This window comes from Notothenia coriiceps, unplaced genomic scaffold, assembly GCF_000735185.1.
Source record: "Notothenia coriiceps isolate Sejong01 unplaced genomic scaffold, NC01 NC01_scaffold00012901, whole genome shotgun sequence".
NCBI lineage: Eukaryota > Metazoa > Chordata > Actinopteri > Perciformes > Nototheniidae > Notothenia > Notothenia coriiceps.
The window spans coordinates 1-16,373 of NW_011345602.1; the positions used below are offsets into that span (position 1 = coordinate 1).

The window sequence follows — 16,373 nt, forward strand, 5'->3', positions numbered from 1 at the left end:
AAAAAAAAAAAGAGGAGGCGGTTGAGCTAATGCCTAATCAGAATTCTACCGGAGATAAAGTTCAATTCTGCTGTGATAAAACGCCATCCTGTTCTAAACCACATCAAAGATTATTTCTGAAACAGTATGGAGCTCAAATGCGTTTTCTCTCACAAGGTGAGCTCCTTTTTTTATTTCCTGCTTTTTAAACACATGTGCTCTACAGTACAGGTTAGCTCTGAGTGTTAGCAAGGTTTGCTAATGTAAACAAAGACGAGATTACGTCCAAAACACATCAGGCATTGTTTCTGATAGCAATTTCCTGTGGGCCCGCTGCCGATTTGACGTCAGATCGGCAGCAAATCTGTATCCGCTTGTTGTACCCCTGTTTTTAAAAGATTTGGGTACGGAGGAAAAGAGAGGGTTTTATTTTCTGACGCTGCGAGAGTTCCCTGACGCACCGGGGACACATATGTATAAAATGTTTGCATGATAGGTCCCCTTTAATGTATATTTTCTTGTGTCTGACACGTTGTGAGAATGAACGTGCATAAAGCATCGACCAAAGCTCTCAGAAAAAAGCCAAACTTAAAAAGAAATGTAAAGCATTTCTGAAACAGCTAAAGTGATGATTTTGACAGAAAAAAACTGAATTAGAAAGTCCTCGAGGGCACTTCCTGACAGGTTATCGAGACATAGGTGGCAAAAGAGACCAGAAATTAATCTGGTAGCCCATTGGCTAACGTCAGGCAGCGATTTAGCTTAACATTAGCTTAGTATTAGTTTGTAAAGGGGCTACATGTAAAACAATCCGGTTATAGTCTTTGACTCTCAACTCGATTTTCCTTATTGCGTCTTAAATTGCTAATCAGACTGATCAGTGCACAGAATACAAAGTCTTAAATTGTATATATGTTAGCAACACGGCTGCTGTCAGAACATGTGGTTACCAAAAAACAAGTAGTCCAAGGTTATCAAGGCTAGGAATCGGGATTCAGACACATTTAAAGTGACGAGTACATCAATGGATATTCTGTTTGTATGTGGGCAGGTTTCTACACTTATTTTCATTTCATTTCAACTTTTTATTCAGGAAACCGTAAGCTAGCTTTAGTCTTAGCTAACATTAACACTACCCTTCAGAGGGCGTAAACGTAGTGAATTTTGCCCAAGGTAACGCAACATCCACAGCCCCAAGAGGATTACCGTCATCAGACCGCCATTGGTTCAGACTTGAACAAACTACATAATATTTCCCTTAGTCATCGTGTACGTACTCAATTAGCTGTTCTTGGGGATTGAACCGGTTGCCACCAATCATCTGTGACGCTCGCATGGTCGACAACTGCGTGCGAGAAGCAGACTTTCAGTTGGGTTAGTATTGAATAATGCAGGCTCCCCGCATTTCACTCCCCACCCCACAAAATGGAGATCTCTAGTGCACCACTTCTGCCTTCACACCCATTATTCCACTTGGATGGGCAAAAGGCTCCTAGATGCACTCATGCCAACCTCGCACAAGTGCACCATCACGCACACACATACACACACACACACACACACACACACACACACACACACACACACACACACACACACACACACACACACACACACACACACTCCTCACAAAGAAAATGAGGAACAGCATCTGTAAGACAAGGAATTAAAGGATAGAAGATCAACAGAATTAACCTGATCATGGAGCTTCGAGGGATTTAAGGTCATAAGGAGGGATTTGAGGGAATTTATTGGCAAACTAATATCACATAAGTATTTGTGCCGTTAAGTGTTGTGAAAACACTGGTTTAAAAAATAGATTTTGAAGGTGGTATAGAGGTCCCTAGTACAAATGAAACCTACATTTACTCTTTATCTGACCCCTACCGGTGAATATGAAAATGTAGGTGAATAAACTGGAGAAAGATGCAATTCTTCTTTGTTGCTAATGGCTACCAGAAGATAAATCCTCATCCCTTTCCCCCCTTTCTGCTCACTTCTTACATCACTTCAGGACATCTGCTGCTGTTAGCTCTGCTGTTTCACTTCATCACACCACATTTTACACTTGCCTCTTACCCCTCACATTCACAGTCTTTCTTGTGCTCCTCTCCTCGCAGGCGAATATCCTCTGAGTTTGAGACACCATCCTTTCTGTCTTGTTACTGCTCCCCATGCGCCGCGCCGCCCCACCCCCACCCCTCCTGTTGCCTGACCCCCACCCAGCATGCTGCCTTCCCCAATCCATTCTCTCCCTTCATCTTTCCCCCCCCCCTCCTCCTTCGCTTCTCTTAGGGCATTTTCCACCTCTTCTGAGAGTCACACCTCTTGAATTATTAACTTCGGCATCTCAGTTGAGGGATTTTTGCTGCGTTTCCTAACCATTTACTGCTCATAGATAGACAGGTAGTGGTTTCTGGATTCAGGAACTCCTTTACGGTGCGTATAGGTAAACATAACAGTTGGCCTGATTTTCAGTCGAGTGCCGGGGCTCCTGCCTGAAGAACAATGACACCATCTTAGAAAAGCGAGGATTGACAAACACAGCAATCCAGAGGGGGGCATTTAGGTGTTATATTTAAATATAAGAAGGGATCCAATAAATAGTTGTGGTCGTAACCTTCATATAAAAACATGTAAATGTATTTTAAGCACATGCAGCACGACTGCAGCATTTCTCAAAGCTGGGAAAAAGAGACCCCACGTGCATGCATTAAAATCAAACACAAAAACACTGAAAAATGACTTGAAATCTGCCGCGCCCCACCCTGCACTCCCTCCCAGGACGACATCACTCTTTGTTGTCTCACACACATACACACACACACACTTTCCTGCAGAGTAAAGGTTCCTTTTCAACAATAGTTTCACCCCGTTTTATTACGAACAATTGTAAAAGTAATATCAAAGATAGGCTACATAACCTCAACAACTGAAATCATTTTGTTGACACTTGGGGTGAGGCCAACAAATACCAATTAGCACGTCCCCATAACCTTCCCTCCACCTTAGTGGAATTTTACGGGCCACACAACCGCGCTTGAGTGGACATCCATAACAGCACATCATCTGCTGGAAGCGCATAACATGTTAACACAAGCAAAAAGCCTTTATTTAAATCAGTAGCCTAATGCATGACTGTGGAATCAGCCACAGACTTGGATAGTAGAGAATGTAACTCTTATTATAACTGCAATTAAATGAACAACAACAAGAGTATTGTTATGGCTGAACACGCAGAGATTTCTACTGTTGACTGCAAATAATATGCTATTGTAATTGCCTTAAAAAGTGTGTTGCGGATTTAGAGCAATACAAATGTTATTCTTTCTTATTTGAGGGTCTTTGTGTGCTCCTAAAGAGCTTTGTCTCCTTTGTGATGCCACACCCTGCTGCCTCTTGACACACACGTACGTACGCACACACACACACACACACACACACACACACACACACACACACACACACACACACACACACACACACACACACACACACACACACACACACACACACACACACACGCACACAGGGAGGGAGGTGGGGTGTTGGTGTGGGAGTCCTCCAGCTTCTGCACAGACATAGAGAGGAACTGAACAAAATCGGCACTGAGGTGTGAAAGCAGCAAATTAACGTATGTCTGTCTATAAATGACTTACACTTTTTTCTATTGTGAAGAGCATGCAAGCAGCTTTTCACATTCACTGAAAACTAGACCACATACCACACTGAGAGGATAGAAAGACAAAAGGGTACAGAAGTGGGCGAAGGTCACTTAAAATCCATGAAGGTTCTGGCAAAACGACTGACCTTAACGGTGTCCTTTAACACAGAAATAATAAAAGGCTGAACATGGTTGCTGCCAGGTGCAGAGGAGGGACAGATGAAGGTGAAATTGTAATCGATTTTTACGAAAATAGCAGATTTCTGGGTATGGACTGTCTGTAATTACATCTAATGTCACAATATAATGTAAGATAGGAAGAGAGGTCTTTCAATTGCTTGAATTTGTCCTTGGTGATGTTTCAAGTGGAGCTGCTGTGATGCAAGAGACATTTCCAACTTGATCTGACAATAATAGTTATCGTAAAGTAATTTATCGTATCATTTCCTATCTTTTTGTTTAATATTGTATCCTATTGTATAGTTTCCTATAGTATAGTTTCGTAAATACACTTACATCTAAATTAATTTATAGCAAGTGGAAGGAATCAGTTAAAAAGTATAGCGATGGATGAAGAAATATTCCACAAATTGTAAAAGTGTGTTACAGTATTATCACATTAGAGGAAAGCTATAATGTTAATTAAAGTGTAGGGCTGAAATGATTCTCGATCAATCAATTAATCATTTTGTTTCGAAAATGTCTAAAGTCCAAGAAGATATCTTCAAATATTTAATCGGTCCAAAAACCAAATATACTTTTTTTCTGTTTAATATAATAGAACATTGGTTAAAATAGCTACATCTCTATAATTTAGAGGCTGAAAAAGTATTTTCTGCCATTTTTGCATCAAGAGAGATTACATTTCTGTTGATCAACTAAATGTTTATTCAACCAGGTGCTGCAGCTTTAATATAGAGTCACTTGTCTTTATCACTTACGCAATTTATTCCTCCGGCACCAGCCTACTTCTGTCACTCAGTTTTATTTCAAATCAATGTCAACACTGTTGATTGGTTGCTGCCATGACGCGTTAGACTAAACAGGGGAAATTGCTTTTTTCTGTCTCTATTGTCATTCATTATTATTTCATTTTGAAAATAAAATCACTTAAACAGCCAAGTGAAGAGATTATATAAAAACATAAAAGCACATGTCACTGTCCTCCTCATTCAGGTGCAGCACAGCAGGCTCTATGTAAATCGCTATATGAAGATAACACTTATAGATCTTCAATCAATAACCTTCAGCCTGACACACGTGTTTCAGCCCAGGTCATCTGCATATCTGCTTGGTAAGAGACACGTTCTATGTCAGCCATAGGAAAACTGCTGATCTCAGTAATGCCACATACATTGTCATTCAGTGACACCCCAAAGGAGCCACGTTATAATGAGCCTGCACTGAGGACCACGCCCTTGGTGCTGATGTTTGTCTCCTTCACCCTCCAACCAACCAACCGACCAACCAACCAACAGACCAACCAACCCCACCCCGGCCCCCACATGGAGCTACACCACTGCAATGTTATACAACGTCACCTGCTGCTTCTTCTTCTGCTGCGTTTGTCCCACCCCTCAACGTGGACCTGGGTCTACCACACGAAAAAAAAAACCTGCTGGTGAGTTATCACTCTTGTGAGCCAGAGCAGGAACAAATAAGCTTAGTAAGTCTTAATATAAAAAAAATAATTCCATATTTATTTATGCTTAGTAACATCCAAGCTTTAATTCAGTAAATGCTGCACAGATTTCCAAGTATGTACAATCCATAAGGTGTTATTAATTAGGATATATCTCGATCAAAGTACTGTAAAGAAGGGATTTCTAACAAATGAGAAATGCTGAAATTGAGTTTACATTGCACTTGTGCTGTATGAAACTAAAATAAAATGCTATTAAGTTCTGATTTATGACGGACAGTCTCTTAGAAATGAAAATAGATGCCGTGCTGTCCCAGTGATGCACAGTCAGCGGTATACGACTGCTTCTCTGAATGGGAGTTTAAAGAGGGAAGGTGTGTTACTCTGTAAGGCAGAAATCCCACGTCAGCAGAAGGCAAAGTGAGCACTGCTGGTACTTGTATGGAGTTTCTATATGGCATGTGCTTTTATATAAGTATGTAGATAATATATAAGTGATATATAATTATTCGTTTTTTTTTAGATAAAGCAGTTGATCAATCCAACTGCCAAACACAAAGTTGGGTTTAGTGCTTATCAGGATCACAATTTTATAAAACTTGTATTTTCTCTCTGTTTGAAATTAAATAGTTGTGTATCAGATATATAAGGAGATTCTGCATTATTTTAAAATCATGTGAATGTGAAGCAAATAAGGGTGGATCATGAAAAGATGCTGCATGTTCAAAATGCATTACAGGCTACATTCATTAGAGCTGTTGTCTTAAAAACAAATATATAGCTAAAATGAACTGGTTTCAGCTTCCTAATTGTGACTGCTTTTATAATTCTTCTATTATAGCAAGGTGAATATCTAAAGGTTTTCGATATTGGTTGGAAAAAACGACACATGAAGCATGGGCTCTGGGAACGTGTGACAGAATTGTTTTATTTGAGGATCTGTTATATACAAAACAAATATCTGATAGATTAAGAAAATATTCAGTAGCTAAATTAAAATAATCATTTGTTTTCAAATAATCTGTTTTTCTTTACATTTGTCCAAGAAGGAGGCGAAATTGTTGGGACACTCTAGACTGGGCAGGGGTTGTGTGGGACCAAAGTGCCCCCATCTGGTGCAAAATGGAACATCGATATTATAAATTAGTAAATTAAATATGCATTCCTGTTTGCAGTTTATTTATAAATGGAAGTCTTTAATTTCGTAATAATAAAAAAATATTAAATGATTATTGATGCTCAAATTAATACTTTTACATAAAAAAAGATAAGCCTTGATTGGTGAGAGTTAAGGAAGTTCAGGGTGAAAAAAACGAACTAAATAAGTACAGATGATTAGAAGTAAAAATAAGACTATATAAAACAAGTAGAAAATAAATCTTAGTCGAATGAAAATTACAAAAGGTCCAGTAGGTGTGTTTGGTAAACATTAGAATATGTTATTTGAGAAGTTTAGGAGCATAATTAAGCCTGTTGAGGACAAAGTTATAAGGTATACATTTGGATTTAATCCATTTTCGCTACTAACCAGCAGATAAGATGCTGATGGAGCGGGAGGCGGGACTTCAGCGCTACGTAGGGTGACGCTGCATCATGAGAACCAATCGGGTGACCTAAACTTACATTTGAGTGTCTTCCGTTTTTGAACCTCGCACATGCGCAGTTCATTTTTAAAATGGCGGCCGTACAAGGTGGTCAGGTCGACGCGGTTGAAGAAAAAGACATTAAAACAGAACCATCAAACGATGGCGGTGGAAATAATAATGCAAATGATGGAAGGCTGCTTTCTACGTCCCCTGGCTCTAGTTCTTCGACTGGAAGTATTAAATCAGCGGCAGGACCCCCGGAGGACCAGCAGACGCTGCTGGCGGTCCTGCAGTTCCTCCGAAAGAACAAACTGACTGAGTCCGTCGAAATATTGCGTCGTGAAGCCGGATTACCGGAGGATTCACTGGAACTGAAGGGGGGTGAATCCTCCGGTTCAGGTTCTGGTGCTGCTGCGGGCAGTGTGGAACTAGCAGGCGGGGATGCGAGCTCTCTTCTCAGCCGAGTGACCAGCTCAGCCTCCGCTGTAGCTCCGGCGCCAACTAAAGGTCCGATTACAACTTGGCTTGTGCTGTTTTATTGTGTGAAATTATTTTGCATCTGTAATAGGTGAATATAAAATCACCTAATAGGAGTGAGAAGCATGTGCTCCTTGGATTACTATCACGTTAAAAAGAGTTACACTCAATGACCTGAAGTCCATAAACTACTATGTTGATCCAACTCCAAAAATACGCCTTTATCAATCCCCAGCGGGGGAATACGGTTGTTGCAGCAGTACACGGATATTACTCAGTCTATGATATTACTACATACAGATGAGTATCGATTAAATAGAGATAAATCATAGGAGTTACCTATGTTGAAATGAAAGTGTAAAATAAGCTACATAGAGTAAAATCATTATAGAATGAAAATATAATTAGAGAGAAAATGGGAATAACCAGGGTAACATAGCATACAATTAAGTAATAGTATGTGTATATCTTTATTAATTGTATATAATATATATAATATGGTATGGTATAATATATGATATGAGACATTATATAAGGTGTAGTAATATAGTAGTATAGTCCATACTGTTTTGTATAATACAACAACATTGTGTAAGATATGCCATAATATGAGTAGTAGTTTAGTACAGCAACCTAACATACTTGGAGGTATAGTCATTTTTGTTTCACAAAGGTATATATATCGGGGATGTATGGATTTCATTTTATGATACAGGTGTTTATTGTGTTTCTGGTAAATGTTGCACATTTTCATGTGATCACAACTTTTTGTTTGGCTTTTTTGAAGCCAAGTGATACAATGAATTAACAACAACTATTTTCCCATTCATTCAAATGTTCAAGTACTAGTACGGACTTCAGTTTGAATGTATTTCAGGTAAAGATACTAAACAAACTGTTTTTCAGACATGCCTTCTACAAAAAATGTAAAGAAAATCTGACTCAAGAAAGAATCCATTTAGTAGCTTTTTATTTTTTTTGTGGAGTCTTAGGAATGCATACAGAAAAGTCCTGGTAAAGAATAAGACAATAAATAAATATATATACATAATATAGTATACAAAATGAAAATGAATAAATTAGATGATAAAAAGTTCATTAAAAAGTTGAAATGTTAAAGATAAACAAACAGAATTCTTTCTTCTTCTTTTTTTAGGTTTCCACTCTGCCATGATTGGTTAGTTTTAGTGTTACTATGTGACTTGGTGAATTTGAACTAACACTTTAACACACCGACGTACTTAACAAATGAACATGAAAATAAATAAAACAGCTTTTTAATATATTAAATTCATTTCTTCATTATTGTATTTATTTTTATTTATTTATTCACTTATTTGATTATTATTACAGTTTTTTTTAAGGCACCCCTATGACTCAATACTAACCAACAGTTGGTTTGCTGTCATCATGTCATCGCTCTAGTTTAAAATTGTGTTGCAAAGCAACATACATTTTCTTATACTTCAATGACAGTTAAACTCAACTAAACAACAACAACCTAAAACAATAGTAACTTTAAAAAGCCTTCCTTAAGTTGCACATCTCACTCTGCCTTGTTCCCCCCAGCTGCTGGGGAGGATCAGCCGGACGTCAATGTGGTGCTGTCGGCCTACAGCCAGCAGGGAGACCCCCCCCTGTACCAGGTTTACTACAGCGGCCTGAAGAAGTTCATTGAATCGGTTCTGGACTGTCACCGAGCGGAGCTGTCCCAGGTCTTCTACCCGCTGTTCGTGCACATGTATCTGGAACTGGTGTACAACAACCATGAAAGTGAGGCCAAGGCGTTCTTTGAAAAGTGAGTATCCTTGACAAATTGTGACATATTTTGACTACTGTTAAGAATCTTTGGCAATTTTTAAGTTATTCCCAGCTGGTATTTCACTACTTCAGATTTTCTTTAACACTGCTGAGAGACAGTCAGTGTTTTTTCAATTTAATCATAAAACTGGTTGCTACTTCAATATTGTTCAGTTATTTCATTTATCATGCTTCTACTTATGTTTACCAGTGATGTGTATATTTAGATTTTACTTTTTAATATTTTAGTCTGGTAACTTTAGCTGCACTGTCCCTTTTCTGTAACATTGTGAATTTCCCCGATCTGGGACTAATAAAGACTGACTTTAATTTTAAACTCTTTATTTTTTTCAGTAGCATTACATCCTGCACATTATAAACCCTTACCTCTCTATTTGTCCCCTCTCAGGTTCAGTGGGGATCAGGAGTGTTACTACGAAGACGACCTGCGCATTCTGTCCAGCCTGTCCAAGAGGGAGCACATGAGAGGCAACGAGACGCTGCTGGACTTCCGCACCAGCAAGTTCGTCCTGCGGATCTCCCGAGACTCCTACCAGCTGCTGAAGAGGCATCTGCAGGAGCGCCAGAACAACCAGATCTGGAACATCATACAAGAGCACCTCTACATCGACATCTTCGATGGCATGCCCCGCAGCAAGAGCCAGATCGATGCCATGTCTGGTAGCCTGGCAGGGGAGGGCAAGCGGGAGGCCAACAAGGCAAAGGTGGGTTTATACATCAGCACAGTTTCATGTGTTTGCTTTGTTTCCCTATTTGTCACATTGAACTCACTGGGGCCTGGTTTTTTAATGTATTTAAAGTACTGCAACTCCTTGGGAACAGCACATTATTGGCTAGAGATAGAGACAACTAATACATGTACAGTATAACAAAGTTAAAAAAGGCAAGTTGAATTTGCTTGGTCATTTTCTTTTTTACATTTTGGCACAATTGAATATATATTTCAACATTTATTTATTTTTCTTGTAAAAGTGTTTATTGCAAAGGCTTTATTTTTCACAACATTTAAGACCTGAAGAATTAAGTATTTTGGTCACTCTTTTAGGTTTTTTGTCTTTCTTTTTTTCTTTCGTTTTGGAACACTTGTCACACCTGATGTGTTCAACGATCGTACAACATTTTAAAGACCTGTAGTTTCTGGCTATGATAAATTATGTCATTTCTACCTTTCTCTTTAATGAAAGCATGCCCTTCTCATGGTGGTTGTGGAGTTAAGACGGTTGCCGGCTGTTGAAGTAAAAACCTTTTTGGTTCATTCAGGTTTACTATGGACTGCTGAAGGAACCAGAAATTGAGCTTCCCCTTGATGATGAGGATGAGGAGGCAGAGAATGAGGAGGGCAAACCCAAGAAGAAGAAACCCAAAAAGGACAGCATGGGCTCCAAGAGCAAGAAGCAGGATCCTAACGCACCTGCACAGACCAGGTAGAGGTTTCTGACACACAGGAGAGCATTTTGTGCTCATAATTACATTTAAAATTAATTTATCAAGCCTCAGTACAAGGTTGATAGTGTTGTCCTTGCTAAACATCCAAGCTTCCCATTCTCAAGGTTTAAGGTCCAATGTTCTTTATTTAGTCATATGAACATAGCTACAGTTTAGTTATGCCGATGAAAATCGTGTGTCACAGGCTTCTCCAACAGAGCAACACAAAACACAAATAAAGAGAAAAATATAGTGCAAGTAAATAGTAATACAAAAAGAAAAATAGTTTTAAAAAGTGAAATATTGCAATAAGAGTCTATATGCAAGTTATTGAAATAGGATATATAGATAAATAAGTTTAAAATAATTGTAAAGCAGCAGCCAGATGAATATTAGGGAAGTTGCTTCAACAGTTCAGGTGTTTAACAGTCTTATTGCCTGTGGGATGAAACTGTCCCTGAGTCTGGTGGTTTTAATCCGGATGCTGCGGTAACGATGCGATGCTTATAAGAACCTCATAGTTTCAGTTATTAACTTGAACATCCTTAAAAGTGTTACCTTGTGTTTTTGGTTATTCAGGATACCCCTTCCAGAACTAAAGGACTCAGACAAGCTGGACAAGATCATGTACATGAAGGAGGCCACCAAGAGGATCCGCCTGGGACCAGAAATCCTGCCTTCCATCTGCTTCTACACTTTCCTCAACGCTTACCAGGTAATCACGCATCACCTAGCACTGTGTGGTGGTGAGGACGGACAGTAATGGTAATATAATTAAGGGGCAATTTAGCTTTCATCAATCCAAAGTTTCGTACTCTCCGAAAATATAAAAAAGAATATTCAAAGAGTATTCCATGGTGTTTTCCGATGGATTAACAGAAAAATAATGGGGTTTTTTTGGCCACAGCTGATGATACATTTATAAGACTTTATTGTGGGACTGATATAACTGCACAATTTCCCCTTTTCACTAAAGCATCCTTAGCAACAGTCTGCTAACAAGAAATATCAGACTGCTGAATGTCCAGATTGCCCAATGGGAATCAAGAACTCAATCATGACGTGTAATAAGTAAGGGATAATGTGCGGCGAAGCGGTCATTATGGGGAAAAGAACAACCGACAGACACTAAACAAACTAGCGTCTCTACTCCCAATATTAATTGAAATTATTTGATTGACTTAAAAATGACTGGTTTCTTCCGCGAAGCAAAACAAAATTCTGTTCCACGCATACCAACGGCTGGAACTATGACAACAACAACATTACGGAAGCACTGTCCAAGTCTGTTTATAGATTCTGATCCACTAACAAGTCCTTAAACACTGCAGAGCCCATACCGTGTTCCTGTTAGTGTTTACTTCCTGTCTCTTTCTTGATCCTCCTTAGCAACGGTCATTATAGTCCTAAATCCTTGACAGCGATCTGTAATGTCTGTATTAACAACGTCTCACATGTTCTGAATTGACCAATCAGAATCGTGTATTCAACTAAGCTGAGTAATAAAGGACAATAATCTCTAATAATTATTTTCATCTTTTTCCCCCTGCAGGGTCTGACAGCTGTTGACTTCACAGACGACTCCAGCCTGATCGCGGGGGGCTTCGCTGACTCCACAGTACGGGTGTGGAGCGTCACGCCCAAGAAGCTCCGCAAGGTCAAGTCTGCAGCAGGTACAGCGAACTACGGTTACCACTGTGAACCCGGCTTGGTGTTATTCGGACCTTCTATAACACTCTTCTCTCCCAAGATTTGAATCTGATCGACAAAGAGTCGGACGACGTGTTGGAGAGGATCATGGATGAGAAGACGGCCAGTGAGTTGAAGATCCTGTATGGACACAGCGGCCCAGTGTACGGCATCAGCTTCAGCCCGGACAGGTACAATGCACGTTAATGTTCATTTTTACAGATACTCTATAATGTGCACTCATGACAACATGTATAGGGACTTTGAAAAATGACCTTTTAGAATGCTACAGAAAACAAGCTTTTTGGCACAGACGGTTATCTTGCCTCGAGGTCAAACAGTTTTGACCATTTGAAAGGTGGCTAAAGTGGCTAAAGGAGAGTTAAGAGGTTGCTGTGACCATTAAACGTCATCTCACCAAACATAGAAAACTCAACCACTAGTCAGCTTTCACAGCCTTGTTGTTATACTTCTCTAGCTATATCTATCTCAGAGTAGAAGAAGTAAGCTGAAATCACAATTTGGAGTGGGGCTGGAATTCATGATGTCCCATGGTGTAGTTCTTCTAGAGACTAACGTTAGATTTTGACTTCAGGTTTTTGCATCAAGGCTTAAAGAAATATAATAAATTGTGTTTAATTTGTACGATTATCTTGCTGAAAAAAAGTGTAAGTATCAGATTTATGCAATACTTTTTGTTGACATTCTCGTTTTACATTCCAGAAACTACTTGTTGTCGAGTTCTGAAGATGGTACGGTCCGGCTGTGGAGTCTCCAAACATTCACGTGTCTGGTGGGCTACAAAGGCCACAACTACCCAGTGTGGGATACCCAATTTTCCCCGCATGGGTACTATTTTATCTCCGGGGGACATGACAGAGTTGCCCGGTAAGAAACCGTCGTTCTGTAACACAGAGTGAAACACATATTGATACACCAGCCCCTTCTCTTATCTGCCATTTTCCTTTCTCCAACAGTCTGTGGGCGACAGATCACTACCAGCCTCTACGGATCTTTTCTGGTCACCTAGCTGACGTCACTTGCACCCGCTTCCACCCCAACTCCAATTATGTGGCCACAGGGTCATCGGATCGCACCATCCGAGTGTGGGACGTCCTGACCGGAAACTGCGTCCGCATCTTCACCGGTCACAAGGTCAGAGAGGTCGACAGAGCTGCAGATCTGTGCTCTCCCCGTTAGGAGGAACATCAATGTTTACATGTCTTAAGTAATGTAGTAAAGCCTTTATATAACTTAAACTTTAAACAAAATTATGTATTTGTCGAGGAAAATGTCTTAAGAGTTACTTCAAGTTTGGTATCTGCATAGTAGGTTAAGTTTACACAATGTCACACACATCAGCAATTATTGTGATGTGATTGAAGTCATTGCCTTGTGATTTCATTCCAATAAAAATGTACTTAATTTGACAAACAGGGAGTCATTGTGATGCAATAGCAAAATAGCGCCATCTCCTGGAATGACAAGTTCTTGTTTTTATTTTGTTAAATATAACAACAGTTTATGGAATTAATGCAATCTTGTTTTCCCCCCCTTGTAGTAATATATGAATGCTTTAAAAGTCATTTGAATTCGTTTTTATTTTAGTTATTCAACCAGGCAATACAGCATTTCCTAAGGGATATCGTTTTCATTCAACAAACGTATTTTTCACTGCATATTTTGGTTTTAGTTTATAATAACCCTGGTCAATGTGTGTTTTTGCTTAGTTAAATGTTTTTAAGTACACTGCAGCAGTTATCAGAATTGTGACACTGCTGTACTGAGCCTTTTACCTCTCATCTTCCAGGGTCCTATCCATTCACTGGCTTTCTCTCCCAACGGGAAGTTCCTGGCTTCAGGGGCCACTGACAGCAGAGTGCTCCTGTGGGACATCGGGCATGGGCTTATGATTGGCGAACTGAAAGGCCACACAGATACAGTGTACTCCCTGCGCTTCAGCAGAGACGGAGAGATCCTTGCCTCCGGTGAGTTTAATTGATATAAGCTGTAGGTAGCTTGTAGGACTTAAAATCTCCTGTAGAAAATGGTAAAGCTACAAAACCCAACATACATGCTTAACATGCATTGACAATGTTTCATCTCGTTCTTCTAGGCTCAATGGACAACACAGTTCGTCTTTGGAACGCTACAAAAGCATTTGATGATTTAGAAACAGACGATTTCACGGCGGCTACAGGGCACGTCCATCTACACGATAACTCCCAGGAGCTTCTGCTGGGCGCCTACACGTCTAAATCCACCCCCGTCATACACCTTCACTTCACCCGCAGGAACCTGCTGCTGGCCGCCGGGGGCTACAATCCATGAGACATTATTGAATTATGAGGAAGATTATCTATAATGCTTGAAATTAAGCAAACATTTGGTCCCCAAGGAACTGAAGAGATTCGTGGTTCAGTTGGAATGAAACTGTTATCAACAATACACCTCTGCTGAGAATCCAGCTGTGAAGGAAGATAAAATATTTGGCTATCCTTCTCCTGTTCTGTCTAACAGATCTTTCGCAGACATCCGCACGCCATGCCTAGTGCCATTGATGATTAGGGATCTTTTTTTTAAATCACTGCCATGAGTACAGCTTTGTTCATGTGGCTGACATTTCTGTTTCATAGTATTTTATACTGGTGTACACTGTAAATAAAAAAAAAACGTTTTCTACATTTGGGGCATAAATTGTCTTTATTGTTTACATAGGGAAACAAAAACGTATTTTTATTACAAGCATGTCCAGCTGCTTCCTCCACTCCAAGCTGTTGGTCAAAATGGAAACCTGTAAGGAGAAAATAAAGACCTTCAGTTACTGGAATAAAGCAATACTAATACTAAAGTAAACAGGGTTAGGAAACTAATGAACTTACATGATCATTCTTTGATGGCGGCCTGTTTCTTGGGCTTCAATTTGAAAAAGAGGCCAATGGCTACTATGCTAGCATATGTGGCCAAAACACACTAAAGGGAAGACAAAAAAGGTGCATGAGAGAAAAATCATAGAAACATGACAGTTTGCGGCTGCTTGAATTAGAACAGTATGAAAATGTGGTATATTTATAGTTAAGTTGCACACAACTCACATTCCTCCTCCCTGTGATTGTGAATGCGTTGAAGTACTTGGCAAAGCCAGTGAACTGGTGCTGGGTTCCTGCATCGTGGCCTCCCATGATGGATTATTTATGTTCCTAAAAGAGAAGAAAGGTGATGAGTTATGAATATTAGAATATACGAGCAAGACAATTCTTGACCTTTACAAAAAAGACATTTGAAGACTTCACCTTGGGCCCTGGGACATTTTTCAAAATGATAATATTGAAAATCCGATCGATCATTAGAAGAATACCAAGTTTAACTACTTATGAGGATCTTAATTGTGATTTTAAGTCACACAATACATCATTTAGTTGTTGCAGTGTTGATAGCTCTGCAGGACAGAGTGTGGGGAAATTCCGTATTATCGCAAGTGAAATATTTTACACAAAATATGCACAAAACAACCTTATTGCAAGTGTAAACGGCGTGCTGAATTGACTAGCCTTATTACACGACATTGTATGGTGATTAGATTGACATGCTAGGATCAAATGTAGCTAACATGTCAAGACGCTAAGGACAAGCTTTCGTTCAATACATCTTTATATAGTCTATGCAATACCTGTAAAACATTTGTACTGTAAGGCTAGCCAACTTCAATGCAATAACATTGTGGTTGACACATGCTACAATAGTGGGCTTTCATTCATACTGACTTTCATTAACAGTTAGCTTGTAAGGTTTCAAGTTAGCTTCCTATGTTAGCTTGCTAGCTAGCTACTAGTTTAATATTCAGACCGCTGCTTATCGTTTAATGGTACATTGGCACGCATTTGGATACAACATGAATACAACATGGCATTGTAAAAAAACAATGTAAATAGTGTTAATTGTTTATAAATGCGTTACGACTTACCTTTAACACTCGACCCTTGAGCAAACAGAACTAGACAAGTGTCCTTCAGTAAAGCAGAGGCCGCGATGCTAAATTCGCAAGGAAATCCCGCCTACTCCAAGCAACCCAACGTGTGTCAGTATTGGT

General features: G+C 39.6%; 2 protein-coding genes across 2 annotated transcripts; one reads left to right on the forward strand and one right to left on the reverse strand.

The window, feature by feature from the left end:
* The first annotated feature begins 6,813 nt into the window (after window positions 1–6,813).
* On the forward strand, window positions 6,814–14,967 carry taf5 (TAF5 RNA polymerase II, TATA box binding protein (TBP)-associated factor). Its single transcript, XM_010773724.1, has 11 exons — window positions 6,814–7,378; window positions 8,918–9,146; window positions 9,558–9,873; window positions 10,430–10,593; window positions 11,174–11,309; window positions 12,147–12,267; window positions 12,345–12,474; window positions 13,007–13,171; window positions 13,261–13,438; window positions 14,094–14,271; window positions 14,400–14,967. Exons 1-11 carry the CDS (start codon window positions 6,961–6,963, stop codon window positions 14,612–14,614), a joined length of 2,250 nt encoding a protein of 749 aa, XP_010772026.1. The 5' UTR covers window positions 6,814–6,960; the 3' UTR covers window positions 14,615–14,967.
* On the reverse strand, window positions 14,968–16,354 carry atp5md (ATP synthase membrane subunit k). The gene is made up of 4 exons (XM_010773725.1): window positions 16,248–16,354; window positions 15,379–15,483; window positions 15,166–15,256; window positions 14,968–15,077 (listed from the first exon to the last, which is right to left on the reverse strand). The coding sequence occupies exons 2-3, from the start codon at window positions 15,463–15,465 to the stop codon at window positions 15,170–15,172; spliced, it is 174 nt and encodes a 57-aa protein (XP_010772027.1). The 5' UTR covers window positions 15,466–15,483; window positions 16,248–16,354; the 3' UTR covers window positions 14,968–15,077; window positions 15,166–15,169.
* Between the last annotated feature and the right edge of the window lie 19 nt (window positions 16,355–16,373).

Coding starts and splice junctions, on each gene's coding strand:
- taf5 (XM_010773724.1), top strand. CDS start 6,961: ATGGCGGCCGTACAAGGTGGTCAGGTCGACGCGGTTGAAGAAAAAGAC. Junction 12,475..13,006: donor ATCAGCTTCAGCCCGGACAG/GTACAATGCACG, acceptor TTTACATTCCAG/AAACTACTTGTTGTCGAGTT. Junction 13,439..14,093: donor GCATCTTCACCGGTCACAAG/GTCAGAGAGGTC, acceptor CTCATCTTCCAG/GGTCCTATCCATTCACTGGC.
- atp5md (XM_010773725.1), bottom strand. CDS start 15,465: ATGGGAGGCCACGATGCAGGAACCCAGCACCAGTTCACTGGCTTTGCC. Junction 15,257..15,378: donor CAATCACAGGGAGGAGGAAT/GTGAGTTGTGTG, acceptor TCTTCCCTTTAG/TGTGTTTTGGCCACATATGC.